The sequence below is a fragment of the Myodes glareolus genome, chromosome 4, assembly GCF_982192425.1.
Source record: "Myodes glareolus chromosome 4, mMyoGla1.1, whole genome shotgun sequence".
In the NCBI taxonomy this organism is placed as follows: Eukaryota; Metazoa; Chordata; class Mammalia; order Rodentia; family Cricetidae; genus Myodes; species Myodes glareolus.
In genome coordinates this window covers 23,870,606-23,896,260 of record NC_142029.1, presented here as the reverse complement: position 1 = coordinate 23,896,260, position 25,655 = coordinate 23,870,606, and the positions used below count along the sequence as shown (strand labels likewise).

The window sequence follows — 25,655 nt, the reverse complement described above, 5'->3', positions numbered from 1 at the left end:
CTTTTCCAGCCATCAGCGAGACATTTTTAACACAGCTAGTATGAGTATTAATTGGTAATTTTTTTTTTTTTGAAAATCAATTTGGCAGTGTCTGGTTGAGTGGAAGATATGCTTAACTAATTACAACTGCATTAGTGTCTGTTTTATTTCCTTTTAAGCCATAAATAGAGCAGTGTGTCCGTGGGTACTAGTTATGGATGGCAGTGTTTGTTATTGTAATTTTCAGTGTTTGGTTAACTGCTTGAAGTATTTCACAATAAAATTTAGAAACTCTAAATTGTTCATAATCACAAAACAAAAATACTCATCAAGTGGTAAACTTGGTCCTTTGAATTGATTCAGGTACAAGGCCATGTACCTAGGTACTTGATGAAAATATGAAACATGAAGGTGGTGTTTTCAGGTTGCGGTGGGCAGACAGGGCATAGCCTTGTCTATTTGAACGCCATGGGGAAATACAGAGTACTGAAGTGGTAGGGGCAGTCTTCAACAGTCAAGAAAGGCTTTATGGGGAAATGAAGTTTGAATTAAGAGAAACTGGAAGGATAAAGAGTTATGCAGGAGGCAGGGAGTAGGACTGGAGTTGTAGCTCAGAGGAAGAATGTGTTCTTTGAATGCTTGAGAGGCCATGGGATTGATCCTCTGTGTAACACACAAAAATAGACAAAGAGGCGGGGTGGGGGGCGGAAAGAAAAGAAACCCAGAGATACAACATTCTGACAAGTGCCCAGACTTAAACACAGGCCTGGGACTTGGAGGGTTCTGGGGGAGCAGAAAGGACATTAGTATGTGTGGGGTGTTGTAAGGAAAAGAGGGAGAGGGGGTTGGAGGGTTTAAAGATGTAGGTCATGTAAAGTCTTGTTGCCATGGCGAGGAGTTTGGGTCTTATTGAGAGCAATGGTAACTATTGAGGAGTTTTGAGCAGAATGATGACTCCCTAGGATCTGTGTTTTAAAAATTGCTCGGGGGCTTTCTGGTACAGATCAGTGGTTAGAGTACTTGACAGCCTGTGTTTGCATCCCAGCACCTTGTGTGTGTGTGGGTGTTGGGGTTCTCTGCATCTGCTCTGTGGCTTTTAATGGGGCATTATGATGTGAAATTATAAGGGCATCCCCCTTTCTTTCTTTTAGACAGGGTGAGCGTAGGCTGACTCTGTAGCTGAGGATAACCTTAAGCTTCTTTGCCTCCTGCCTCTACCTCTGGGTAGAAGGATTACAGAGCTGGCTTTGGAAGACCATTTTTTTTTTCCTTTTGAAGGTTTATTTTTACTTTCTGTGTATGGATTTTTTTGTCTGCATGTATGCTTGTGCACCATGTACATGCAGTGTCTATGGAAGCTATGGAGGGTGTCAGGTCTCCTGAGACTGGAGTTTAGACAGTTTGTGAGCTGCCGTGTGGGTGCTGGGATCAAATACAGGTCTCCGGGAGAGTTGCCAGTGCTCTTAACCACTGGGCCGCCTCTCTAGCCCTGGGAGAGCATTTTTAAAATGGAGGTTATTATCATAGTACAGATGAGAAATAAGGTGGCTCATCTAGAGGTGACCGTGGAGTGGGAGGCCGTGAGCAAAGTGAGATATGTGGAGAGAACTTCATCATCAATCCAGCCCGAAGGCTTTGATTTTGGGGAGGGAGAGAAAGGAAAGAACCGGCATCTAGCCGTAATGCAAGAGTCCCTTTTTGAACATAAACAATTTCCACATATAAACAGTTTTAAAATATGAGCTAATAGCCTGGGCTGTGGTGGCGCACGCCTTTAATCCCAGCACTCGGGAGGCAGAGGCAGGTGGATCTCTGTGAGTTAAAGGCCAGTGTGGTCTACAAGAGCTAGTTTCAGGACAGGATCCAAAGCTGCAGAGAACCCTGCCTCGAAAAACCAGAAAAAAAAAACAAAAACAAAAAGAAAACGAGTGGAGTTCAGGACAGTATTTTGTTTTGAAAACTAGAAATTCATGGTACCTTAGACTTAATTGTTTGCAAAATGCATCATTATTTTATATAGGATGGAAAAGGGATGCTGTTTAAATTAAGGTACATGCTTCCTTATCCATTGGTATGCTCTTTCTCTCATCTTACTAAGGGTGTTCATCATTGTCTAATTAGAGGCCACCAGAAACACACTTTCAACCAAACAGGTGTGGGGTTATCTTTGTTTCAGTGAACATCCCTCTGGGAAATCCTGATGTCTCATAAGTTTTGTTGTGTTTGTGTGTTTTTTTTGAGAAAGTTTCTCTGTGTAGCCCTGGCTGTCCTGGTACCCACTCTGTAGACGAGGATGGCCTCAAATTCAGAGATCCACTTGCTTCTGCCTCCCAAGTGCTGGGATTAAAGGCGAGCACCACAATGACCCAGAATTTTTTTTTTTTTTAAAGAAGCCATACAAGAACTGGCAATGTCATAGAGTGGCAAAGTGCCTGACCAGCACGTGTAAGGCCCTGGGTTCCATTCCTAGCGCTGAAAAAAAAATTGATCCTTGTGAAATTGTGGGATTATTACATGGAGTGAAGAGTTATTGGGAAATCTTTCCATGGAAAACAGTAGCTGGTAAATTCAAGACACCCTCTCAAGACATGGAATAAAGATGGAGAGGAGTCTGAGCTAAGTCATTGTGGGTCTTCATGTCTGCATTCTACCTGCACGGGTCCTTGTCTCTGCGACTTCCTGCAGAACCGCTTCCTGGTTGCAGCTTCAGACCTGCCGCATTAACTCTTCTGCACAGGTTCTCATCACACACAGGCAAAGCTAAATATCAATGATGTGAATGAGAAGGGCAACCCACTGTGTAGAAAGTTCACCAACTCTGCACTTGTGTCAGAGGTTAAGAAAGTGGGTGCATTGCTTTACTTTGACTTCCTTGAGCAATTACCAAGGCTTAGGGATATGGAGTCCCTGCTGTCGATCAGCGCAAGTCCAGAGGACCAGAGAAACTGATAAACAGTAACTCAGAACAGTGTTGAAAGTACTGTAACAAAGGTGAGTTCAGGAAAGAAGCTGTTGGAGGTGAGGGGAAGAAAGGGGCATTAAAACTTACATTCTGCAGGCATGGACACTTAGATGCTTTAAGAGGAAGAAGAAGCCCGTGCATGACACCTTCAATTCCAGCACCCAGGAGGAGAGGCAAACGGATCTCTTTGAGCTGGAGGCCAGCCTGGTCTACAGAGCGAGTTCTGTGACAGCGAGGATTATTACACAGAGAAACCCTGTCTTGAAAAACCAAAAGAGGAGGCAGAAAGCAGTGTGGTTGCAAGTGCTTGCTAATGTCAGCACCCTGTGTGTGTTTTTCCAACTTAATGCTCAGTATAGTCTTGAAATGTAAGTGGGGTTTTTGTTCAACTTCTCCCTCCATTATTGTATGTGCTTGTGCACACAAGACAAATGTTTAGAGGTCAGGTGATAACCCAAGAGTTGATTTTCTCCTTCTACCATGTGGGCTTTGGGGTTGAAACTCAGGTCTTGCTATAAGAATCTTTACACATAGAGCCATTTCACTGCCCTATGAGAAATCTTCTTTTTTAATTTTTTTTTTCCCAAGACAGGGTTTCTCTGTGTAGCCTTGGCTGTCCTGGAACTCACTCTGTAGACCAGGCTAGTCTCAAACTCACTGAGATCAGCCTGCCTCTGCCTCTCGAGTGCTGGGATTAAAGGTGTGTGCCACCACCACCTGGCTAAGTAGTCTCATTATTTAAAAAATTACAGTGATTGAAGGGTTGTGGATCTGAAGATGAAAGAGAGAGGCAAATAAAAATGATTAAAGTAGGATATGAAACAAGATCTAACATACTTCAAGGCCATCTTTTGCTCCTTTCTCCAGCCATGTACCTTTCATAAGCAAAGGCTTATTCATTTTTTAGTAAAAGGCTGGTTTGTGCAAATTGGCCTTTCTATAAAAACAAAAGCATCAAATAAAAATATCAAAATCTCTCTGGGGCTAGCCTTGTCTACATAGCGAGTTCTAGGCCACTCAGTACTCAGTGGTGAGACCCTGTTTAGAAAGAGGGCGGCGGGGGGGGGAATGAATAACAAAAATTCAAGGAGTCAGGAAATAAGTAGGTGTGAAATTGGGAACTCAGATAAAGCTTTTGCCCTGAGTATGTTTGTTCAGTTAAGTGAACTTGAACCTCAGTGTTGCAGCTCAACAAGGTGCAGGCTATTAGAAATTAAGGTCAGAGTTTAAAATCTCCCCAGGCATGGCATAGAATGTCTCCCCTATAAACTGTCCTTTAGACCAAAACTCAAGCTCTGTCAAGGGTGTGATATGCCTCTGGAAGTCTTTCCCTCCATTTAGATCAGGCTAATTAGAAGTAAGCTTACTTCACCTTCTGTTGTGTGAGGCTGCTTGTTTGTTCTGGCTGCTCAGCCCCGAAATAATCACACAGAAACCGTTATATTTGCAATACTGTTTGGCTAATAACTTAAGCATATTTCTGGCTAACTCATATCTTAAATTAACCATCTCCATTAATCTGTGTATTGCCATGAGACTGTAGCTTACCAGGTAAAGTTCCGGCATCTATCTCTGGCTGGGCTACATGCCTTCTCACTGACTCCACATTTTTTCTCCCAGCATTCAGTTTAGTTTTCCTCACCTAGCTAAGTTCTGCCTTGCTATAGGCAAAAGCAGTTTCTTTATTCATTAACCAATAAAAGCAACACATTTACAGAGGACCTCCTACATCAATCTTCCTATCCCTAATTGCTTGAACAGTGAACAAAGTAGAAGTCCTTAGGAGTTAAAAACTGGCTCATAAAAGGTGATACAGCCCAGTATAACACATGAGAGCATCAGGAACATCTCATGACTTCGACTTCATGTTCAAGTAGCCTCAGCAGGGGCCTTCTGTCCCCAGTAGGAGTAAGTGCAACAGGGGGTGGTAGTGCACGTTTTTAATCCCAGCACTTGGGAAACAGAGGCAAGTGGATCTCTGAGTTTGAAGTCAGCCTGGTCTTCCAAGGACAGTCAGGGCTACTTAGATAGACCCTGTCTCAACAAAATCAATCAATCAATCAATCAATTGATCAATCATAAAGAGCAGCCTCCAGCTCCTCTCTAGTGCAGCTATGCTGGTATCATTTAAAACCTTTAGGCAAATTTATTAGCTCATAATGATACATGTTTCAGTGTACCAGGTAGCTATAACAATATTAAAGTTCCATTCACCTAGCAACACAGCCTTCTTCCATGTAAGTTATATCCTCTAAGATTATTACTGTCACAGGGTCTTACTGTCACAGGGTCTCCCTTCCTCCCCCCACTCAGTTTTGAATTTATTTCTGGAATAAGCCTTTTTAGTTATTAATTAATTTGTTTTTCAAGACAGGGTTTCACTGTATAGTCATAGTTCTGGCTATCCTGGAACTCACTCTGTAGACCAACCAGGCTGGCCTTTACGCTTGAGATCCACCTGCCACTGCTTCATGAGTGCTGGGATTAAAGGTGTGTGCTACCACACCCGGCTATTTTAAATGTATATGGTTTATGGTGTTTTCTCTGTGTGTACATCTATGCACCACATGCATGCCTGCTCTATTTTGGCTGAGTTAGCACCTGAAACCTCTAGCTCACAAACATGTTTAACCACCTACTTAGCTTGTGGTATGGCAAAGTATGTGAGCCTTTCTTGGACATATCTGTCTGCCTGAGGAGCGAAAACCAGGCCACCCAAGCCTCTTTTGGTCCCCTACCCAATGGAATTAGGGCATGTGAACATAAGGAAAGACCTAGGTTGGAAACTTACCTCTAAGGCATCCCAGAACTATGTAGACTCCATGATAATATTTACATAGAAACCTGTATGTTGAATTGGGGAGTATATATAGTTCAGTGGTAGAGCACCCCACCCCAGCATGCACAGGGCTCTGAGTTTGTCTCCAACAGTGTGAAAAATCAAATAAATTAAAATGTGCAAAATGTGCCTGTTTTTCTTACTAATGACACCCCCACAATATTCCCAGAGATGTAGCCTCCCTTTTCTAGAGGTTGACATGAGACTAGAGTCATCCTTGCTATATTTAGTGGAAGAGAGTATAGATTTAGTTCAGTTTTCCCTCTGGGACAAATCTTACTTTTCTCTCCTTATCTGTATTGGAAATACAATACCAGAAGATGAGGGACCCAATTCCCAACACAGCTCCTAGTGAATTCTTGGGAGTGGGTCTGAAATTAGGGTAGAGATTGTTGTCTTGCATAATTCCAATGAATCAAGGCAGGGTCATCATGTGTCCTTAGCATTATGGGTCTGTGTACCGAGCAGATGTCCTGGTGTAAGCTGGGATCTTATGCCCCTCTGCTGGGTTTGTACCTTCAGATTGTCTGGAGATGTAGAGTACTGGGTACTGAGGGTGACTGGGGAGTGGTCAGGGCACAGGAATACACTTGGAGAGCTGTGTCCTTGTGCTCTGGTGCATAACTGCCTGTAGTCCTGTTTTGGATGAAGGCCTTTATTTCTGTCTGTCCCCCTGTCTCAGAGATTGCCCAGATTCTGGCCCTCTGTGTGAAGTTGGACACTCACTCAGCTTTCACTCCACACAGAGCATGTAAGGTGTCCATTGATCTGGTTCACCCTGTCTCCCAACTGCTCTCAGCCTCGGTGGTTTCCTTTGATGAGTGATAGAGTACAGAGAGCTGAGAGTCAAGCAGAAAAATAGATGTGTCAGTTATAATGCTGGGGCTGTACCCCCTCTCGCGTAGCCACCGTGAATTGTTGGTAGGAGATGGGCTTTTTTATCCACTGGAGAAAAGCTTTAGTTTTCCCCCAGGCTGCCAAAGGTGTGCATTAAAGCACTTTCTGGGGATAAACTAGAAATCTGGAAAATTTTGAGCCTAATCTTCCTTTTCAGTTGGAAGTTGAAGGGATGTGGAGCCTGAGGCTGTTTGAACCACAACAGTGTGCTTCGTGTTTGTAGATGCTGTTGTGAGCCCAGCTCTGTTGTAATTGTTGTCTTTATTTTGGGACTTCCCACTTTGGTGAAGGTGTTCCCCACCACTCTGTTCCCATTGTGTTTGTTCTCAACTCAGATCACCCTTGACTGCGGTCCACTTTCAGTCTTGTTCTTTGCTATCTTCTCATAGGAAGTGACTCATCCATTCCACTGGGCGATCAGGGATGTAGCTTCAGAGATTTGTCTGTTCCCCCATCCATCTCACATAGCCCCTTGCCTTCCTAACCGTCCTTCTAATGGACTGACTCACAGCCTAATCATTTTACAGAGTTAGAGCAGTTCAGAGTCCTTGGAGGTGGCTGTAATCAGCTAGGTGTACCCATAGACACAGAAACCTGCAGAGATGTGAGCAGACTCCCCACTCTTAGTGGCGAGGCACAGGGTAGGAAGTCAGTCTCCAGGAGGAGGAGGGGAGGAAGTTTCTGCTTTGTTGTAATTTCTCCACATTAAAATGTGTCTTGTATCCCTGGTCTCTTTTCACAGAACCCTGCCATCAGCATCACGGAAAATGTGCTGCATTTCAAAGGTTAGTATCTGGACAGATGACTGCAGCCCTCGGTAGAGATCTCAAGGCTTGATGGTGGTTTCTCTTTTTATTTTTTTCTAAAAAATAATTATTTTATCTTTCTATTTATTTACTTATTTTGTTTTTGAAATAGGCTCTTATGTTTCAAGTATGTAACCTTGCATTGCCTGAAACTCAGTATGTAGATTAGGCTGGCTTTAAACTCATAGAGATCCCTACCTCTGCCTCCCAAGTGCTGAGATTAAAGTCACATGTCACCATACTTTGCAAAAATATTTATATTTTAGAAGCGGTGTGTGTGTGTGTGTGTGTGTGTGTGTGTGTGTGTGTGTGTGTGTGAGAGAGAGACAATAAAATCCAGATGAGTGGAACTGGAGCTGGAGTCACATATGGTTGTAAACACACACATGGGTGCTAGGAACTGAACTCTGGCCCTTTGCAAGAGAAGCAAGAGCTATTTATAACTGCTGAGCTGTTTCTCCAGCCCCAATATTGATTTTTAAAAATCAGAGTTTTGGACCATCTGGATGACTCCCTATAATCAAGTATTGCCACACATCAGTGACTGTGTCTGTGACCCAAGCTGACATAGAACCACAGGCACAGTGTACAGACAGACATGCAGGTGACACTCATACACATAAGTAAGTATTTAAATTTTAATTTATTTAGGAAAAAATTGAGTTATAATGAAAACAAAGATAGACAACTGTTGTTGCTGGTATTTTTTACTCTTTTTATTCTTTTGGTCTTTTTTTGGGGGGGGGGTTGACACCCAGCTCCCTAATGAATACACAGAGGCTTATTCTTTCTTATAAATACCCAGCTTTCGCTTGGCTTATTTCTAGCCAGATTTCCTTATCTTAAATTATCCTGACTACCTTTTGCCTCTGAACTTTTTTCCTTTTCTTACTTTGTATATCTTACTTTCACTCCTACTTCATGACTGACTGGGTGGCTGCCCCTGGAGTCCTCCTCACCTTGCTCTCTCATTCCTTCCTTCTTCTCTGCCTGCCTGCCAGCCCCGCCTATCCTTTCCCCATCTCACTATTGGCCATTTAGTTCTTTATTAGAACTTTGGGTGCTTTAGACTGACAGAATCACAGCTTCACAGAGTTAAATAAATACAACATAAAAGATTGCAGCACATCTTTGCAGCATTAAAACAAATGTTCCACAGCACAAACAAAAATGTAACACATCTTAAAATAATAATCTACACTCCCCCTTTTTGTCTAAATAAAAATGAAAGGTTTTAACTTTAACATAGTAATACTATATACAACAAAACAGCTATCAAGTAAGAATTACATTTACAATATTAAGTCCATTTGTATTTAACAAATTCAGAGAAGACACTCCCATCCATCCTATCTTAGTGACTCCAAAGTTTTATACCTAACTTATTTTCTATCATAACTAAGGAAAACTATAATTATTTAGTCTTTAACTCCATCAAAGACCCAGAAGGATGTAATATTACCTAACAACAGAGACATCTTGTTACCCGGACAGTCACCCAAAGTTCTTCTTCAATATTAGGATATTTATTTTCATTCTACAGGCCTAGAGTATCTGGCAGACTTTTCAGTGAAGCAGGAAGTTTGAAAGATTGTAATGCCTTGTATTGGCAAAGTTAGTCAGTCTCTTTCCTCTGGATCTGGCAGACTATCTGGCAGACTTTTCTGTGAAGCGGGAATTTTGAAGAACTGCCCTGCTTTGCTTTGGCAAAGTTCAACAGTCTTTTTCCTATGTGTCCTGCATGTCTAGTCTGCATAGCACATTGTCAAGAACAGTTTCTTTGCCCAGTGACTAACCTTGCCACAATGAAAGCAAAATTCTATGGAGTTTCTTCAATGCCCATTATCTCTGAAATAAATTGATGCTACCAGGAGCAGATATTTCTCATTGGCATGAAAAGTCCTAAGTTAACAAAACATTAAAAATGCTATATATATATATATATGTGTGTATATATATATATATACACACACACATATATATATATACATATATGTCTGTATGATCTAGAAAACATGCCTAACAAATTTGACTGTTATAAATGACTACTAATATATGTTTCTGGATTATCCTCAATAGTTTATAATAATAGCTTTCAAAAAGTAAAATTTTGGCCAGGTGGTGATGGTGAATGCCTTTAATCCCAGCACTTGGGAGTCAGAGGCAGGTGAATCTCTGTGAGTTTGAGGCCAACTTGGTCTGCAAAGCCAGATCCAGAACAGACTCCAAAGCTACTAAGAGAAACCCTGTCCCAAAAAGTAAAAAAACAAAACAACTAAAATTTTACCTTATATTTTTAAATGAACTGCATAGGTATAATAATTTAAATAAGAATAGAAACATATGTACAATATATTGTAAAAAATAACTTTCAATTTGTATCAATATTCAAAAAATCCTTTAAAGAGTAGAAACATATACAGTGTGTTGTAACAAAAATCACCCTAAATTTGTATCAATATACAAAAGTCCTTTACACAAAAGTAGAAACATATATACATTGTAACAAAATTGACTTTGAATTTGCTATTCAGTATGCTAAATTTGAATTTGAATTTCAGTATGCTAAAATTTATGCCAATGCAATATATCTAAGATTAATAGTTATCTTTTTATTCTTTATGTCCCTAAATTATAGCAAACATCCATTACCCATCAAATGACCAAAAGCTACTCACAATCCAACTCATGGGAATGTGGGCGTTGTGTGGGTGTTGTGTGAGTGAAGGCATCTTTAGGGTCTATGAGAAAATTTGAGATAATGGCCAAGTTCTAGGAAGACCTTTGTTGAATCACTTGTCGAGTTTCAGAAGGTCTCCCTTGATCAAACCAGATTCATGTTAATTGGAATGAGTCCACAGCCTCTTAAGTCCTGTGTAAACAAAAGCAAAATCACTTCTTCAAAGCATTTTTGATTCCGCTTGACATATACATTTTTTGACTTTTTTTAAAGTTAAGGCATTCCTAAAGTATATAGGCAGGTTTATTTCAACAGTCCCCTTTTTTCAATTCCAGGTCTCTTAGCTGCTGTTTGCTATGAGCATTCAAAAAATTCAAAATCAACACAATACTCTATAAGATCTAGACTCCCTGTGTATGACCCATCTCTACGTGGCTTATTTCTTTTATATTACTTTTACTCTCTCTTTAAAGACTTTATTTTTAAAACTCATTTTTTCTATGACTAAACCCGTTTTCTTTCTTAAGCCTGCACACCTTGTAGAACAATATGCTGGAAACTGTTTAGAGTTTTTCCATCTGGACTCTTTCACTGCATATCTTTTAGGCATTTTTGACTGTTAGGCTACTCCTGGGTTGTCTGTGCAGCTCTATCCACCGGCTCCGCCTGCTTCTCAGGTTGGGAAAGCCAAGCCTAGAGCCATCAGCTTGGTTGGAGGCTCGTGCCCAAGAACTGCATTAGACCTTTCTAGCTATGGAAGTCGGTATTTGCGTTGCCATAAGCGGCTTTGACTTAGCTCGCCATTTCTAGTTTCTATTTAGCACTGCTGGTTGAACAGCAGCTCATCTTAAAGGAGTTGTATCCTTTCTTTTTATTTCCTTTTTTTTTTCCTACCAGCTTTCTTAGGCCCTGCATGGAAATTTAGCCCCACATTGGTATACCAAAATGTTGTTGATTTATTTATTTATTTATTTATTTATTTATTTATTTATTTATTTTTGGTTTTTCGAGACAGGCTTTCTCTGTGACTTTGGAGCCTGTCCTGGAACTAACTCTTGTAGACCACCAGGCTTGCCTTGAACTCACAGAGATCCTCCTGCCTCCACCTCCTGAGTTCTGGGATTAAGGTGTGTCCCACAACTGCCTGGCAAATATAACACATCTTAAAATAATATTCTATAATAGACAACTTATTATATGTTTGCTGAGGAATGTGGGGATCAACCCCAAGGCCTCCCATATGCTGAGCATGTGCTCCATTACTAAACTGTATCCTCAGAACATGTCTTTTTCCCTTCCTTCCTTCCTTCCTTCCTTCCTTCCTTCCTTCCTTCCTTCTTTCCTTTTCCTTTTTCCTTTCCTTTCCTTTTCTTTTCTTTCCTTTTCTTTTTTCTTTTTCTTTTTTTTTTTTTTTTGAGACATGGTCTTGCTATGTAGTCCAGGATAGCTTTGAACTCTAGATCTTCTTGTCCCAGCTTTCTGAGTGCTGGATTATAGGCCTGAAAATCTCTTGCTGTTCTGATGGTCTTTGATTCCCAGGATCTAGCCCATGTTTTCTCTGTAGCTTCTGAGCAGGCTTCCTGTTGGGCCCAAGACAGTTGGCCTGTGTTCACAGGCAGCCAGTGGATGGGTCTCCTTACTCTCTTGCCAGTCTAGTTTTTCAGAATTATTGTCTATTTTTTCTTTTCTTTCTTTTCTTCTTCTTCTTCTTTTTTTAAAGATGGTATCTCTTGTAGCCCAGGCTAGCTACAAACTGTGTAGCTGAGGCTGACTGTAAACTTCTCTGATCCTATTGTTCACCTCTCAAGTGATGTGACTGCACGTATGAGCCTCCATGCCTGGCTTCCTGGGATTATTGAAAAGTGGAATTTTCATCATACCTGCAGTTCTACCCACCCTGGTATACTTTCTTAAAGCCAGTCTGACTTTGTTCTGTTTTTCAAGATAGAGTTGTGGTAGCGCAGGCTTTAGGGTTCAGCCTATGTGCTGTTCTTCCTTACGGAACGTGTGGTCTTAGAGTATAATAGCCACTCGGCAAATATTAGGCAGATGTACTGAAATGGCCAGAGGAGGGAAGGGAAACCCGAGTGAGTCAAGTGAAGAGAGCAGAAGGAGGGGGTGTCCCATGTGAGTTGCTGCGTCTAGTGGTCACCGGCACCTGGGCAAAGATCCATGTCCTGGCTCAGGGATGGCACGGCCACCTTAGGGATGGTTCCCGCAGTTCTGCCTGTCTTCTGCCCTGTTGCATTTGGGACTGCTAAAGGACAGTCGTCTCTGTCTTCATTTGTGTCTCTGGTTGGAAGGCTTTTAGATTAGAGCCATTTTTGAGATAATTCAGCATCTACCCTGTAATTCTCTCCCCCATCTGCCCCCCACCACCCCCCAACCCCGGTTTTACTCTGTCTTTGTACTGGAACTTGAGCCCAGGGCATTGTGCATACTGGTGTATCTTCATGGACTCCACATTTCCCTGCAGCCTGCCCCAACCCACTCAGGATGGTACACACACTTGATTTTTTTTTCTGCTCAGGATTTAGAATCAAAGTAAATGTGAAAGTTAAATCTCATCTCTGTGCCTCCTTGGGCCTTTCTTTGTTCTTCTTTCTTCTAACGTTTTCTTTTCTCCTTCCTCTTCTTCCTCCTCTTTCCTTTTCCCCTGTTATTTTACTGGGTATTCTTCAGACTGTATTATGGTAGCATAAATAGTCCCAAACAGACCACAAGTAAGCGTACAGAATTCAAGTTTGCCCTTGGGATTGCTTATTCATCTGTCGAATTGCTCTGTCCTCATGCTTCTGTACTCCCATGCTCCCACAGACAGCTGTGAGTGTTGGGAATTGAACCCTGCTCCTCTGGAAGAGCAGTCAGTACTCTTAACCACTGAGCCATCTCTCCAGCCCCTTGCCTTCTTTTTCAAAGCAATGTAGCAGGCTGATTTTTGGATGGCTTTGCTCTGCTCAAATTCACGAAACTCCACATTTCTTTTCTTTGAAGCTCAGGGACATGGTGCCAAAGGAGACAACATCTATGAATTCCACCTGGAGTTCTTTGACGTCGTGAAGCCAGAGGTATGTTCTCTGCTTTCTCATAGCCTTTCCATTTAGGAGGTGCATACTAGCAATTAAGTGGAAAAAAGGGCAGGATCTGAGAATGACGAGCAAAGGGGAGTGATACCGTTCTATTTGGAACAGAGCTCTGGTTTTAGCTGCAGAGGAATGGGAATGCTGGGGGCCTGAGCTGCATCTGCTTTTGGCTATTGTTTGTCATGTCAACTTCCATTTTGCTCATGTGTTAGATGAAGACTCAGGTGAAATCTCTAGATCCCTCCCAGTTCTGTTGTTCTCTTATTTTAGTGATGCCAGGGGAGAGTAGGGTGACAGATGGTTGAAGCCCTCCCTGTGAGGTTTTCATGAGACTCAGTGACTCTGGCAGTCAGGATCATAGTGAACAGAAAGGACGAAGGTAGCTGGTTTTGAAAGAAAATCCTGGGAGTGTAAAAACAGTTTCCTTCTTTTAGCCTCAGGAAGCTGATGATTCTGTATTCATATTTCTTGCTTGGGCACTTGAGTTCCTGAATCCCCTTGTGCAGAGGCTTGTTCTGAGAGAGCTCAGATAGCCCTGGCTAGGGCCTGAGCACATGCCATGGGCTTGCCGTGGAGATAGAGTGAAAAGCTAGAACAGAATCAGAGAAAGACTTCGCTGTTCTTTGCAATTGCCCTTGCCCTAGAATATTCCCCATGTCATGCCTTGCAGAAGCAGAAAATCTTCTCTGTGGAGCCACTCGAGCATGGTGCAGTCAGTGCATGGAAAGGAGTTCTGACATCCTCACTTTCTCTCCTAGCCGGTGCACAGGCTGACCCAGAGGCAGGTGAACATCACAGTCCAGAAGAAGGTGAGCCACTGGTGGGAGAGACTCACCAAGCAGGAGAAGCGCCCACTGTTTTTGGCCCCTGACTTTGATCGCTGGCTGGATGAATCCGACGCAGAGATGGAACTGAGAGCCAAGGTGAGTAAGCATGCTAAACTATCACTACTGAAGATGGAAATCGTGGAGGTTGATAGGATGGGGACACATTACACTGTCTGGGAGGCCTGGTGACAGGGTTGTAGGGTACTCACCATGGAAGTGTGGGAGGCTACTTCACTCGGGGTTCCTGTGGTGTTTACTTGAGGGTCAGGTCAAAGTGATAGTTTCTGTGGGAGAGGTCAAATGCCATTCTTATCACATGTTGAAGATGTCAGAGCCGTGCTGGCCAAGGCCGTGCTTGTCTGGGTCCTCTCCCCGCTCTTCGCTACATGGATCACACTTTCAGAGTAGGGAGATATGTCTCCATATCATTTGTTTGAAAATTCTCTACATGAAAAATTCTGTTCTCTTCCGTTTCTTCATTCAGTCATTTCCATTATTTTATGATTAGGATTATAATCTAACACTGTTCTCGCTGATCAAATCATTCCTGCTGTGGGTATTGTAGGCTCTTTCACGTTGGCCACTCATTCATTTCTCCACCACTCAGACCCAAAATAATCACACAGAAACTATATTAATTGCAATACTGTTTGGTCAATAGTTTAAGCATATTTCTAGCTAGCTCTTACATTTAAATCAACCCATTTATATTATTTTATATTTTACCACGAGGTTCGTGGTTTACCGGTACTGGTGCACAGGCGTCTTTCTCCTCCAGCGGCTACATGGTGTCTCTCTGACTCCGCCTTCTCTCTCTCTACATCTTTGTTCGGATTTTCTTCCTGGCTTTACTCTGCTAAGCCAATGGCTGAAAGCAGCTTCTTTATTAACCAATGACAATAAAACATATCAACAGTATACAGAGGGGCATCCCACATCATTCACCATTGTAGGATATTATTTTTATTTTTTTCTCTTCATTCTTTCTTACTTTTTGACACTCTATATAATTTACCCCAGGCGTAGCTTATATATCCTTTGCTTCAGTCCTAGAATAACCATTTCTTTAAGGAACTGTTTTTTTTCTTTCCATTTCACTTATGGGTATTGGTATTTTGTCTGCGTGTAGATCTCTATCCACAAAGTCTAGAAGAGGACATTAGATCCTTTGGAACTGGAGTTGCAAATGGTTTTGAGTTACTGTGTGGGTGCTGGAACTCTAACCCAGGCCCTCTGGAAGAGCAGCCAGTTCTCTTAACCACTGAGCCATCTCTGTAGTCCAACCTGTTTTACTTTTGGAGAGTGATTAATAGCAGCCCGATCAGGTGTACATACTCTATGCATACATATACATATATACTTACATACATATATACTTAGACATGCAACTTTGTGTCTGTTTGTATATTAAGCTAATAATAAATTTACACTGAACCTGGACATGGACATAACTTAGCTCTGGAAAAAAAAATACACCTTATACTAGAAGTGTTGCTCTTGAAGAGGATCTGAGTTCTGTTGCCAGCCCCCACATCAGATGGCTTACAACACCCCTCTAACTCCAGTTCCAGGGGATCTGGTGGCCTCCTCTGGCACTTGTACTCACATGGTCTCACACACACACACACACCTAGTTAAAATATAAGTAAATAAAAATCTTAAAAAATGAAATGGCATTTCCTGCCTTCAGCTGCTGTTCTTTGTTGCTCTAACAAGTCTGCAAAGGGTGTCCTTTACAGATGTAAGAGTAAAGATTGTCCCAGGCAATCGTCTAGAAGCTAGTCGATTAGCCATTAGTTGAGTAAGTATCCTATGCTCAAATCCAAAGCTGTGATCTGGGACAGTCTCAGCAGAGCATGGATCACAAGAGAAAGAGGTGGCCTAAGGGGTCTGATCTCTTTCCCCACACCTGGCCTTTTGTAAGCATACAGGAATTTTAACTTGTATTCTTGGAAAATTTCTGTCTACATTCTAGGAGGAAGAACGCCTAAATAAACTTAGACTAGAAAACGAAGGCTCCCCTGAAAGTAAGTGGCTCCCAGTTGTCCTGTGATGGAGTTGGGGTGGTGGCAGGGCAGGAGGGGGGAGGAAATTCACTCTGAGGAATGCTTGGGTGAGTCTGTGTTAGTTTTTACGATATGCACACCCAACAAAGCCTTACCTTTTAAGATGCTTCCTTTCTGTTTAGGACTAGCCTTGTCTGAGTAAACCAAGGCTAATGTAGCAGACAAGAACCTCCGTCTCCTGGGCGGACTAGGGGCAGACGGCACCCAAACCTGCAGCCTGGTGTCTCCTCTCTCTTAAGTGTGAAGGGCTGTGCTGTAGATGCCTGTGGTTATCAGTCTCAAAATGGAAAGTGTTTGCATGTGTGTCTGTGTATCACGTGCATGCATGTGGGGTACTCAAGGAAGCCAGAAGAAGGTACTGTCTCTCCTGAAACTGGAGTTACAGCCAGTTGTGAGCTGGAAACAAAACCGGGGTCCTCTGCAATAGCAGCAAGTACTCTTGGCCACTGAGCTGACTCTCTAGCCCCTATTCAGAGTTATTATGGTTATTATTATTGTTGTTGTTAATATTTTTGAGATAAGGTCTCACTTTATAATTCTGGCTGGCCTGAATTCAATATGTAGACCAGGCTGGCCTTGAACTTAAAGAGATCTGCCTACCTCTGCCTCCCGAGTGCTGGGATTAAAGACATATGCCTCTTCTGCCCAGCTATTCAGAATATTAGAAAAAATTTCATTTTATCTAGCCAAATGTTTTTTAGAAAGAAGATCTGTAAGTGAATATATAATGTTTTTGGTGATGGTGCAGCAGCTGCCTGTTACACATGCTGCTTGGAAAGCAGCGGAACAGCTCTAGGCGTGGGGCTGGGTGAGTTAATTGTGGGCACCGTCCTCAAGAACTGGGACTCTAATGGCAGGCTCATACTGGACTATGGAAAATTACTTGTGAACAACAGAACGAGATGAGATCAAACTTTTGCAAGGGCATTATTTGGCATCCCATAAGTAGGGAAGAAGACAGCTTTAGAGAAGTGCTTTCCAAATTGTGTTCTCTGGTACCTCAAGGGTTTTCAGAAATGCTTTGGAGGGGTAGGTCGTTCAAGAAGCTCTACTTTGGTTTACATGATCTTGTGTTTTATACATTAAGGTTCTGAGTGTGTGTGTTTCATGTGTGTGTTGTGCGTTTCAAATGAGTTTTAAAGAAGGTTGGAGTGGCCACTAATTTAGAAAAATAGTCTTCAAAGAATAAAAGCACAGTCTCTAAAGAGACTCAGTGAGGGCAAAGAAGACACCTTGATGAAGACGCTCACTCTCCAAGAACCCGAATCCAACTCATAACCCACAGAAAGGAGGAAGGAGAAAACTGACCTCACAGAGTTGTCCTCTGAACTCCACACTTGAGCCATGGCACATGCACTTGCCCCCTAATAATAACAACAGCAGTTTCTTGTTTTGTTTTGTCTTTTGTTTATTTGTTTTAATTTTTGAGACAAGGTCTCACAAAATAGCTTTTGGCTGGCCCGGAGCTTATTGTATAGACCAGGCTGGCCTCAAACTCACAGCTATCCTCCTGCCTCTGCCTCCAAAGTGCTGGGCACCAACATGACTGACCCAATAATAAAGTTGTTTTTTTTAAAGGCCACCTTTGATAGTTACATTAATTTCATTTTAGTGTTTTAAACTTTAGATGTACTAAAAAAAAAAATTACCGGGCGGTGGTGGCCCACGCCTTTAGTCTCAGCACTCGGGAGGCAGAGGCAGGCGGATCTCTGAGTTCGAGACCAGCCTGGTCTACAAGAGCTAGTTCCAGGACAGGCTCCAAAGCTACAGAGAAACCCGGTCTCGAAAAACAAACAAACAAAAAAACCAAAAACCAAACCAAACCAAAACAAAAATCTTAAACTACATGAATTTCAGGATGCTAGACAAGGCTTTAGCTGTTTTTTCAAAATTCAGTTTCCTGATGATAAGGTTCTTCATGTTTGGGAAAGAAGTATACATTTTTGTTTTATGAAGAATAGAAGTTTGATTAAGTGTGTTAAGTCTAGTACTTTTTGGCCCTGTAGAATGGGCTTTCTGTTTGCTCACACTATTAAATGTGTGGTGTGGCCATCAGCCTGTGTTGGTGAGAATATTGATGTCACAATTGGCGAGGAGCAGCAAAATCTGAATGCCCCCTCTCTGCCCCAGACTCATCCTTTCTTCCCCTCTCTTGTGAGGGCGCTATAAAGCCATGCCCCTCACAACCCTGGCTCTGTCGACATCTTCCTGCCTCTGACTGTATCCTCCTCCTGCTTTCTCTAGAGGCATCCACCTCTAGAGACCTTTCCGCTGCCTCTTTCCCCTGCCTAGTTTCTTTTTTTTCCCACCTGTAAATATTCAGAAGATGTTCTTTGAAAATTTGTGGCTGTTGAACCAATTATAAACTCTTAGCAGCGTCTGTGTTTTCACTCTCTTCATGTCCCCATAAGGCTCTCTGTGGTGTCTGGCACACTGTGTTCAGCCAGGACCAAATCTCAGAATCATTATTTTTCAAGTATTGTTTCTATTAGTGAACTAGTTTGGTCTGCACAATCTTAAAACAAAAACAAAAACTCCTAAAATTCCAGAGAAGAGAAACCTGTAGATTATGTTAACTAGAGCAAGAACTGAAGGGAACTCTATTTCCCTACATTTGTTGCCAGGGGTTGTACTTTTCTCCTGAGTTGGCCAAGTCTATGAAAGGAGGCAGGTGAACATACAGGTTGGCAGGCAAAGTTCAACATATTTTCTTTATGGGAGAGGGAACTCAGGCTAGGAAGACATGGGCCAGATAACTGTGTGGGAGCTTAGAACCACCTAGGTGGAAGAAAGGGTTAGAGTCCAGAGCTTCTCTCTGGGATTGTGTTGGATAGCTCACTGCCCTCCTTTCTTTTCAGCTTTTACAAGCTTGAAGAAAGGGTACCTGTTCATGTACAACCTCGTGCAGCTTCTGGGCTTCTCCTGGATCTTTGTCAACCTGACGGTGCGCTTCTTTATTTTGGGAAAAGGTGAGTATGAACTTTGTGAGTAGCTCTCTTTGCCTTTGACACGAACAGTCACCCTGCTCTTCCTGCCCTTCCTCGTGTGTCCATAGCACTCATTTCAGCTCCTGGTGAGACAGGCTGATGGGAGCAGCCCGAGAGATTTCACTTCTGCAGATGTGTGTGATGGAGAAGAACCACAGGTGAAGTTTCTTCAGACGTGACACACATGACATTAAGTTACTCCCCTCGTGTCTTCATCAGTGGGGAACTTCTGTGGAGTATTCACTAGTGTGACATTGTGAAGCATATAGGAAGAGTTAACAATAGCATGGGACAACACTCATGAGAAGCTAAAATTAATGTAGAAATTGTTCTTTTCTTGTTTGAGAGGAAGAAACCAAACCAGCTTGCAAACCAGTACAGTCAAAAAAGTCAGAATACAGTTTTCCAGTAGCTTGAATGTGGGCGACCTAAAAGTTGAGTTTCTTTTGTAAAGTAGGTGTGGGGAAAATATAACTATAATAGAAAGTGTAAGCTGTTTGAAAAGAAAACGAATTCTTGTCGAGCATCTTCCTATTTGGCCCTGAATTACCCACCTGCGGTTTATGGCAGTCAAGCTGTTTAGTGGGGGAGTTTGTTGAAAGAGGAGGAACTATGAGTTGTTTTTCCAGTCCCAGCAGTGGGCTTTGTGCGCACAGTGGCAGGCTAGGAAAGCCATGTGCCCAGGAGCTTACAGCTGCCTCTGTGTGATCACGTGAGAGAACGAAGACGTCTCAGGTCTCTCTGCTGTTAGTGTGACTTTATCAGAAGCCACACGGAAGGGAAACAGGGACCTTCAGATACATAAATGCTTGCCTCGTTCAACCTAAGATGGTGGGTGAATTTTGAGTGTTCTTGATAAGGCTGCTGGTTATGGGGCTGCCTAGATGGCTCAGAAGGTAAGGGTGCTTGCTGCCAAGCCTGAAAATCTAGCTCCACTACCCACATGGTCGGAGGAGAGAACTGAACTCAGGAATTGTCTTCTGACAACCACATGCGTGCCATGGCATGTGTGCAGCAATATACACGTACATACATGCATGCTAAGTGTCATAAGGAGGATTTTGTTTGTTTGTTTTGAGACAGGGTTTTTCTGTGTAGCCCTGGCTATCCTGGAACTCACTTTGTAGATAAGGCTGGCCTCGAACTCAGAGATTTATAATGGTACTTTTTCATTGGGACTGTCAGCCCACAAATAACGACATGAAGACTTATTATTAATTATGAAATTTCTAAGTAGCTCTTATAACTTAAATTTACCTGGCTTTCTTTTCCTTCCTTCCTTCCTTCCTTCCTTCCTTCCTTCCTTCCTTCCTTCCTTCCTTCTTTTCTTTCTTTTTTTTTTTTTTGGTGGGGGGGTTTCAACACAGGTTTTCTCTGTGTAGCTTTGGAGCCTGTCCTGAAACTTGCTCTGTAGACCAGGCTGGCCTCAAACTCACATAGATCCCCCTGCCTCTGCCTCTCAAGTACTGTTATTAAAGGTGTGCACCACCACAGCCTGACTTAATTAACCTGTTTTTATTAATCTGTGTTCTTCATGTGGCTTGGTTACCTCTACTCTGTACTGTATGTCTGACCTCTTTAGGTCATGTTATCCTGGCGTCTTGCTGATATAATCTTGTGTGCCTACATTTCTCCTCTTTCTCCTCAGAAATCCCGCCTATCCTCTCCTGCCTAGCTATTGGCCATTTAAATCTTTATTACACCAGTCACAGCAATATATCTTCACACAGTGTACAAATACCCACAGCAGAGATCCGCCTGCCTCTGCCTCCTGGGTGATGGGACTAAAGGTGTGTGCCACCACTGCCTGCTGTCATAAGGAGTCTGAAGACAGCTGGCCATAGGGAGATTCAGTCCAAAAGCTCTCAAATTGTCAAGTGGGGTGGAGCAGGCCTGTTGGCTCATTGATGATCAATTCTCAACTGTTATTTGCTTTTCTATGGACCCTCTTAACTGAGAATTTAGATTACAGATACATGAATAATGTTTGTATCTGCCAGTGGCTTTCCTTTTCATTTTTGTTTTTCAAGACAAGGTTTCTCTGTGTCCCTGGCTGTCCTGGAACTACTCACTCCATAGACTATACTGGCCTCAGACTCAGAGATCCGCCTGCCTCTGTCTCCCCAGTGCTGGGAGTAAAGGTGTGCTCCACCACTGCCTGACTCTTTCTTTTTTGTTGTTGTTGGGGTTTGGTTTTGGTTTTATTGGAGGCATTTGGAGATGTTTGTTGCTGTTGCAGTGATTTAAGGGTGTTATTTGTATTCAGTAGGCAGGGCTAGGAATCCCCCACTTTCTGCAATGTGCAGTACAGAGATGGTCCTGCCTAGGATGTCAGTGGTGCTTGATTGAGAAGTGCTGCAAGGAAGAATGCAGAAGCAGCATGTTCAGGCAGGGTTGGTGTGAGGAATGCAGAAGCAGCATGCTCAGGAGGGGTTGGTGTGAAGACTGCAGGAGCAGCATGTTCAGGCAGGGTTGGTGTGAGGAATGGAGGAGCAGCATGTTCAGGCGGGGTTGGTGTGAGGACTGCAGGAGCAGCATGCTCAGGCGGGGTTGGTGTGAGGACTGCAGGAGCAGCATGCTCAGGCGGGGTTGGTGTGAGGACTGCAGGAGCAGCATGTTCAGGTGGGGTTGGTGAAGACAGGCCTCTCAGAAAGCGCTGCTCATGTGTCAGCCTCATGCGAGCACTAGTGAACATTTTGAATTTTATCAAATAATTAACTCAAATGGTCTGTACTCTGAGATAACTGGACCATTTATAGAGTAATGCACTTAGAAATGTTTCAGAGGACAACCTTATATTAATAAGGCCTTTAGAACCATTATTTCTTTTTAGTTAGAATGGATTCTTGGAATTCTAAGAATTAGTAGCCATAAAGCTACAAACACAGTTAAAGCTTTTGAAACCTAATTTTAAGGATTTTATTTTTTAGAGGATGGAGAAATGGTTCAGTGGCTAAGAGCACTGACTGTTCTTCCAAGAGGACCTGAGTTTGATTCCCAACAGCCACATGGCAGCTCACAGCTGTCTTTAAGTTCAGTTCTAGGTGATCAGATGCCCTCTTCTGGTCTCCTGTGGTACCAAGCATATAAATGATGCACAGGAATACATGCAGACCAAACTGCCAAATACATTAGAAAGTGGTAATAATAATAATAACCAACTTTGAAAGATTTTATTTTTAAAAATGTGTGAGCATGTGCAAGTATGTGTATGTGCACATGAATGTAGGTACCTTGGACGCCAGGAAGAGGGAGTTGGATCTCCTGGAGTTGGAGTTATAAGTGGTTGTGAGCTTCCCTATGTGGTGCAGGGTGCCGAACTCAGGTCCTCTATAAGAGCAATGTGTGCTTCTAACTGCTATTGCTAATTGCAATAGCCTTCCTGAAACTTAATTTTAGGCAATACTTTTTTACCTTTGTATCTACGTGTAATTGAATTTTTCGTTGCCCATATAATATAGATGATAGAGATTTAGCTTTAAATTAGAACAGGCAGTGATCTGAAAAGAGTTACCGCTTTGTCTTGTACATCGATTTCTTCTTTCATTAGATAGTAACAGAATGAAAGCTAGGTGTGCCTTTTTTTTTTTTTTAAACCAGGAGAAGAGGACACAGGGTCTTTGTGTTCATTTTCTTGGGCTCACTCTTCTGGGAGTCCTGAAGACTGTCTTGGCTTAGGTTAGAAGCATGAACCTGACTCCATGTCTGTTTTCTCTTCCAAGTTCTTTCCCTGTAAGGCTTGGTCTAGTCTGAGAACTGCCTCTGCTAGAACTCAAGGTGGACTGACTGGTCATGTATGCTTGTGCCCTAGAGTCCTTCTACGACACGTTCCACACCGTGGCTGACATGATGTATTTCTGCCAGATGCTGGCACTAGTGGAAACCCTCAATGCCGCGATTGGTGTCACGAGTTCCCCAGTGCTGCCTTCTCTTATCCAGGTATCGAAGAGTTGAATGTGAGAGTGAGGAACGAAGGAGTTTAATATGTATCCAGTAGATAGGTCATAATTTGTCATGTTTCAGTGATTACTTTCTTCTTCTTCTTCTTCTTCTTCTTCTTCTTCTTCTTCTTCTTCTTCTTCTTCTTCTTCTTCCTCTTCCTCTTCCTCTTCCTCTTCCTCTTCCTCTTCTTCTTCTTCTTTTTGGTTTTGTTTTTTGTTTTTCGAGACAGGGTTTCTCTGTGTAACTTTGGAGCTTGTCCTGGAACTTGCTCTGTAGACCAGGCTGACCTCAACTCACAGAGATCCTCCTCCCTCTACTTTCCGAGTGCTGGGATTGAAGGTGTGTGCCACCACTGCCTGGCTGCCATGTTTCAGTTATTGAATATATTTATTTACATAGAATGCATAATTTATTTCAGCATGGAGGGAAATTTAATTTTTTTTTTAAATCAGGATCTCTCTAGTACTGGCTGTCCTAAAATTTGCTCTGTAGACCAGTCTATCCTACAACTCAGAGATCCTCCCGAGTGCTGGGACTAAAGCTATACACTACCATACATGGCCTTAGAGGAAACTTGTAAAGCACTGATGTTTTCCAAAGCACATTTCCCTGTTGCTGACCTGTTTCTTTGTTTATCACACTTTCATGAAATGACAACGTTATGAAGAACTTCAGGGTTGTTTGATTTTCCAGCAGGAGCAGAGAAGCCTGTTTCTTGCTTTGAACAAAGAATTCCTGCCCCTCCGCTTTTTCTGCAGTGTACGTAGGTGGCTTTAGCTGCTAAGATTCAGCATCTAGAAAGGTTTTTGTTCCCTCCGATACTTGTTGCCTCAGTCAGTTATTGTCAGGAATGGAGCACTAAGGTCTCTGATCCTCTTTGTCCCGCTCCTTAGTGGGTCACGTACTGTGCAGAATGTTGCTCAGCTGCAGAGGCAAACAGTTGATTCGGGTTGCTGGTGTCATCGCAGTGCTGATTTTATGTGCGCCGTGTGCTTGTCTGCTCTCCCAGCCATTTGTTCCCACAGGGCAATTGCTTGGCAAGAGAGGTATTAGTTAATGTGGCAAACTTTATTACTTAGGGTTTTTCTGCCCCTAGGAACAGGCTGTCTGTTTAGTTTAAAAAGTAACAGGAGATAGTGTGTGATACAATAATGTAGAATATTATATTCTGTATGTTAAGAACCATGATAAGTAAAAACTCAGGTTTGTTTTTTTTTTTTTGCCAATTGGAGGGACAGACTCAGAATCACCATCTGTCTAGGAAGTGCCTTTCATGTAGGGCATGGTGGGCGTGAGCTTCTGGGTCTGGGCATGGCCGTGTGCCCTGACAGGGCTTATTTTTGACTTATTTGATGGCTGAATTTGCCACAGCAGGTTGACTGGAGCATTTAACATATATTGTGGGGTTACAGTGCAGAGTGAAGATGTGAGCCAACTCAAATGACAGTTCCTGGATACTGAGCAGGAATGATAAGAAAGCAATGGAGACCAAAAGCCTAGGAAGCAAGGGAGGAGGTTCCTTGTTGCTCTTTGAGAAAAGATTAAAGAATCAGGCCCAGTACTTAGCTGAAGTAGTTTGTTGGAAAACATTTCCTATATAAACATGGATCAGTAGACTAAAATGTGCTTATTGGCTTTACAAAATTACCGTAGAGAATTCTTTTTGAGGAAACTCAGCAGATTCAATAGTGGATGAACATGTGCTCTGCTAATGTAGACAGAGGAAGGAAATACCCACTTAGATCAAATGACTGAAAGACGAAGTGACTGGGCATGCAGAGCTGGGCTGGACACCATCTGCAAAACCACAGAACTTCCAGCCTCGGTTTAGTATCACAAGGTAGTGCAGAGGTGAAGTAAATAAACCTGCCGCTCCCAGTCTTGTCAGCAAAAACCTTCCATCTGAAGGGTTGGCCCTTCTGGAGGCAGGGGATGTACTGTTTATGAGCTGGCATGGTAGCACAAGCCTGTAACCCCAGTACTTGGGAGATTAAGACAGGAGGTCTGAGTGCAAGGACAGCCTAGAGTAGCTGGTGAGACCCCAAGTCCTCCAGAGGTATCTGTGATAGAAATTACAGAGTAATCTTTGAATTCTCAAAGGCTAAACAATAGGCATATGGGGGCCAGAGAGATGGTTCAGTAGTTAAGAGTGCTCGCTGCTCTTTCAGAGAACCTGAGTTTGGTTTCCAATACCCATGTCAGGTGGCTCACAACCATCTGTAGCTCTAGCTCTAGAGTATTCCAGTTCTGCCTTCTGGCTGCCATAGGTACCCACATACAGGTGGCACACACATACATGTAAATAAAAATAAACTTAAAAAATTTCTGTAAAATAGCAAATTGCGTAGAACACACGCACAAGCAGTAGGCTGTGCAGACAAGCAGTGGAATGATACGCACAGGACAGCATTGCATTGTATATAGTACAGCAGTTACTGGATTTGTAATGCTCTGTTCCGTACTGTGGGTTATGCAGGCACCAGTGTTCATTGGCAGTATCCTTTGTAGTGTGTGTGTGTGTGTGTGTGTGTGTGTGCGCGCACGTGTGCACACTTTTGATACTGGAGAAACAGTAATAACTCAATGT

General features: G+C 42.7%; 1 protein-coding gene across 1 annotated transcript in view; it reads left to right on the top strand.

Moving 5' to 3' along the window:
- Hacd3 (3-hydroxyacyl-CoA dehydratase 3) overlaps positions 1-25,655 on the top strand; it is a 36,705-nt gene that overhangs the window by 3,860 nt on the left and 7,190 nt on the right. The window contains exons 2-7 of the mRNA XM_048424208.3: positions 7,420-7,462; positions 13,158-13,231; positions 14,005-14,169; positions 16,049-16,100; positions 18,998-19,108; positions 22,938-23,065. Coding sequence (XP_048280165.1) covers positions 7,420-7,462; positions 13,158-13,231; positions 14,005-14,169; positions 16,049-16,100; positions 18,998-19,108; positions 22,938-23,065 — 573 coding nt within the window. The remainder of the gene's footprint in view (positions 1-7,419; positions 7,463-13,157; positions 13,232-14,004; positions 14,170-16,048; positions 16,101-18,997; positions 19,109-22,937; positions 23,066-25,655) is intronic.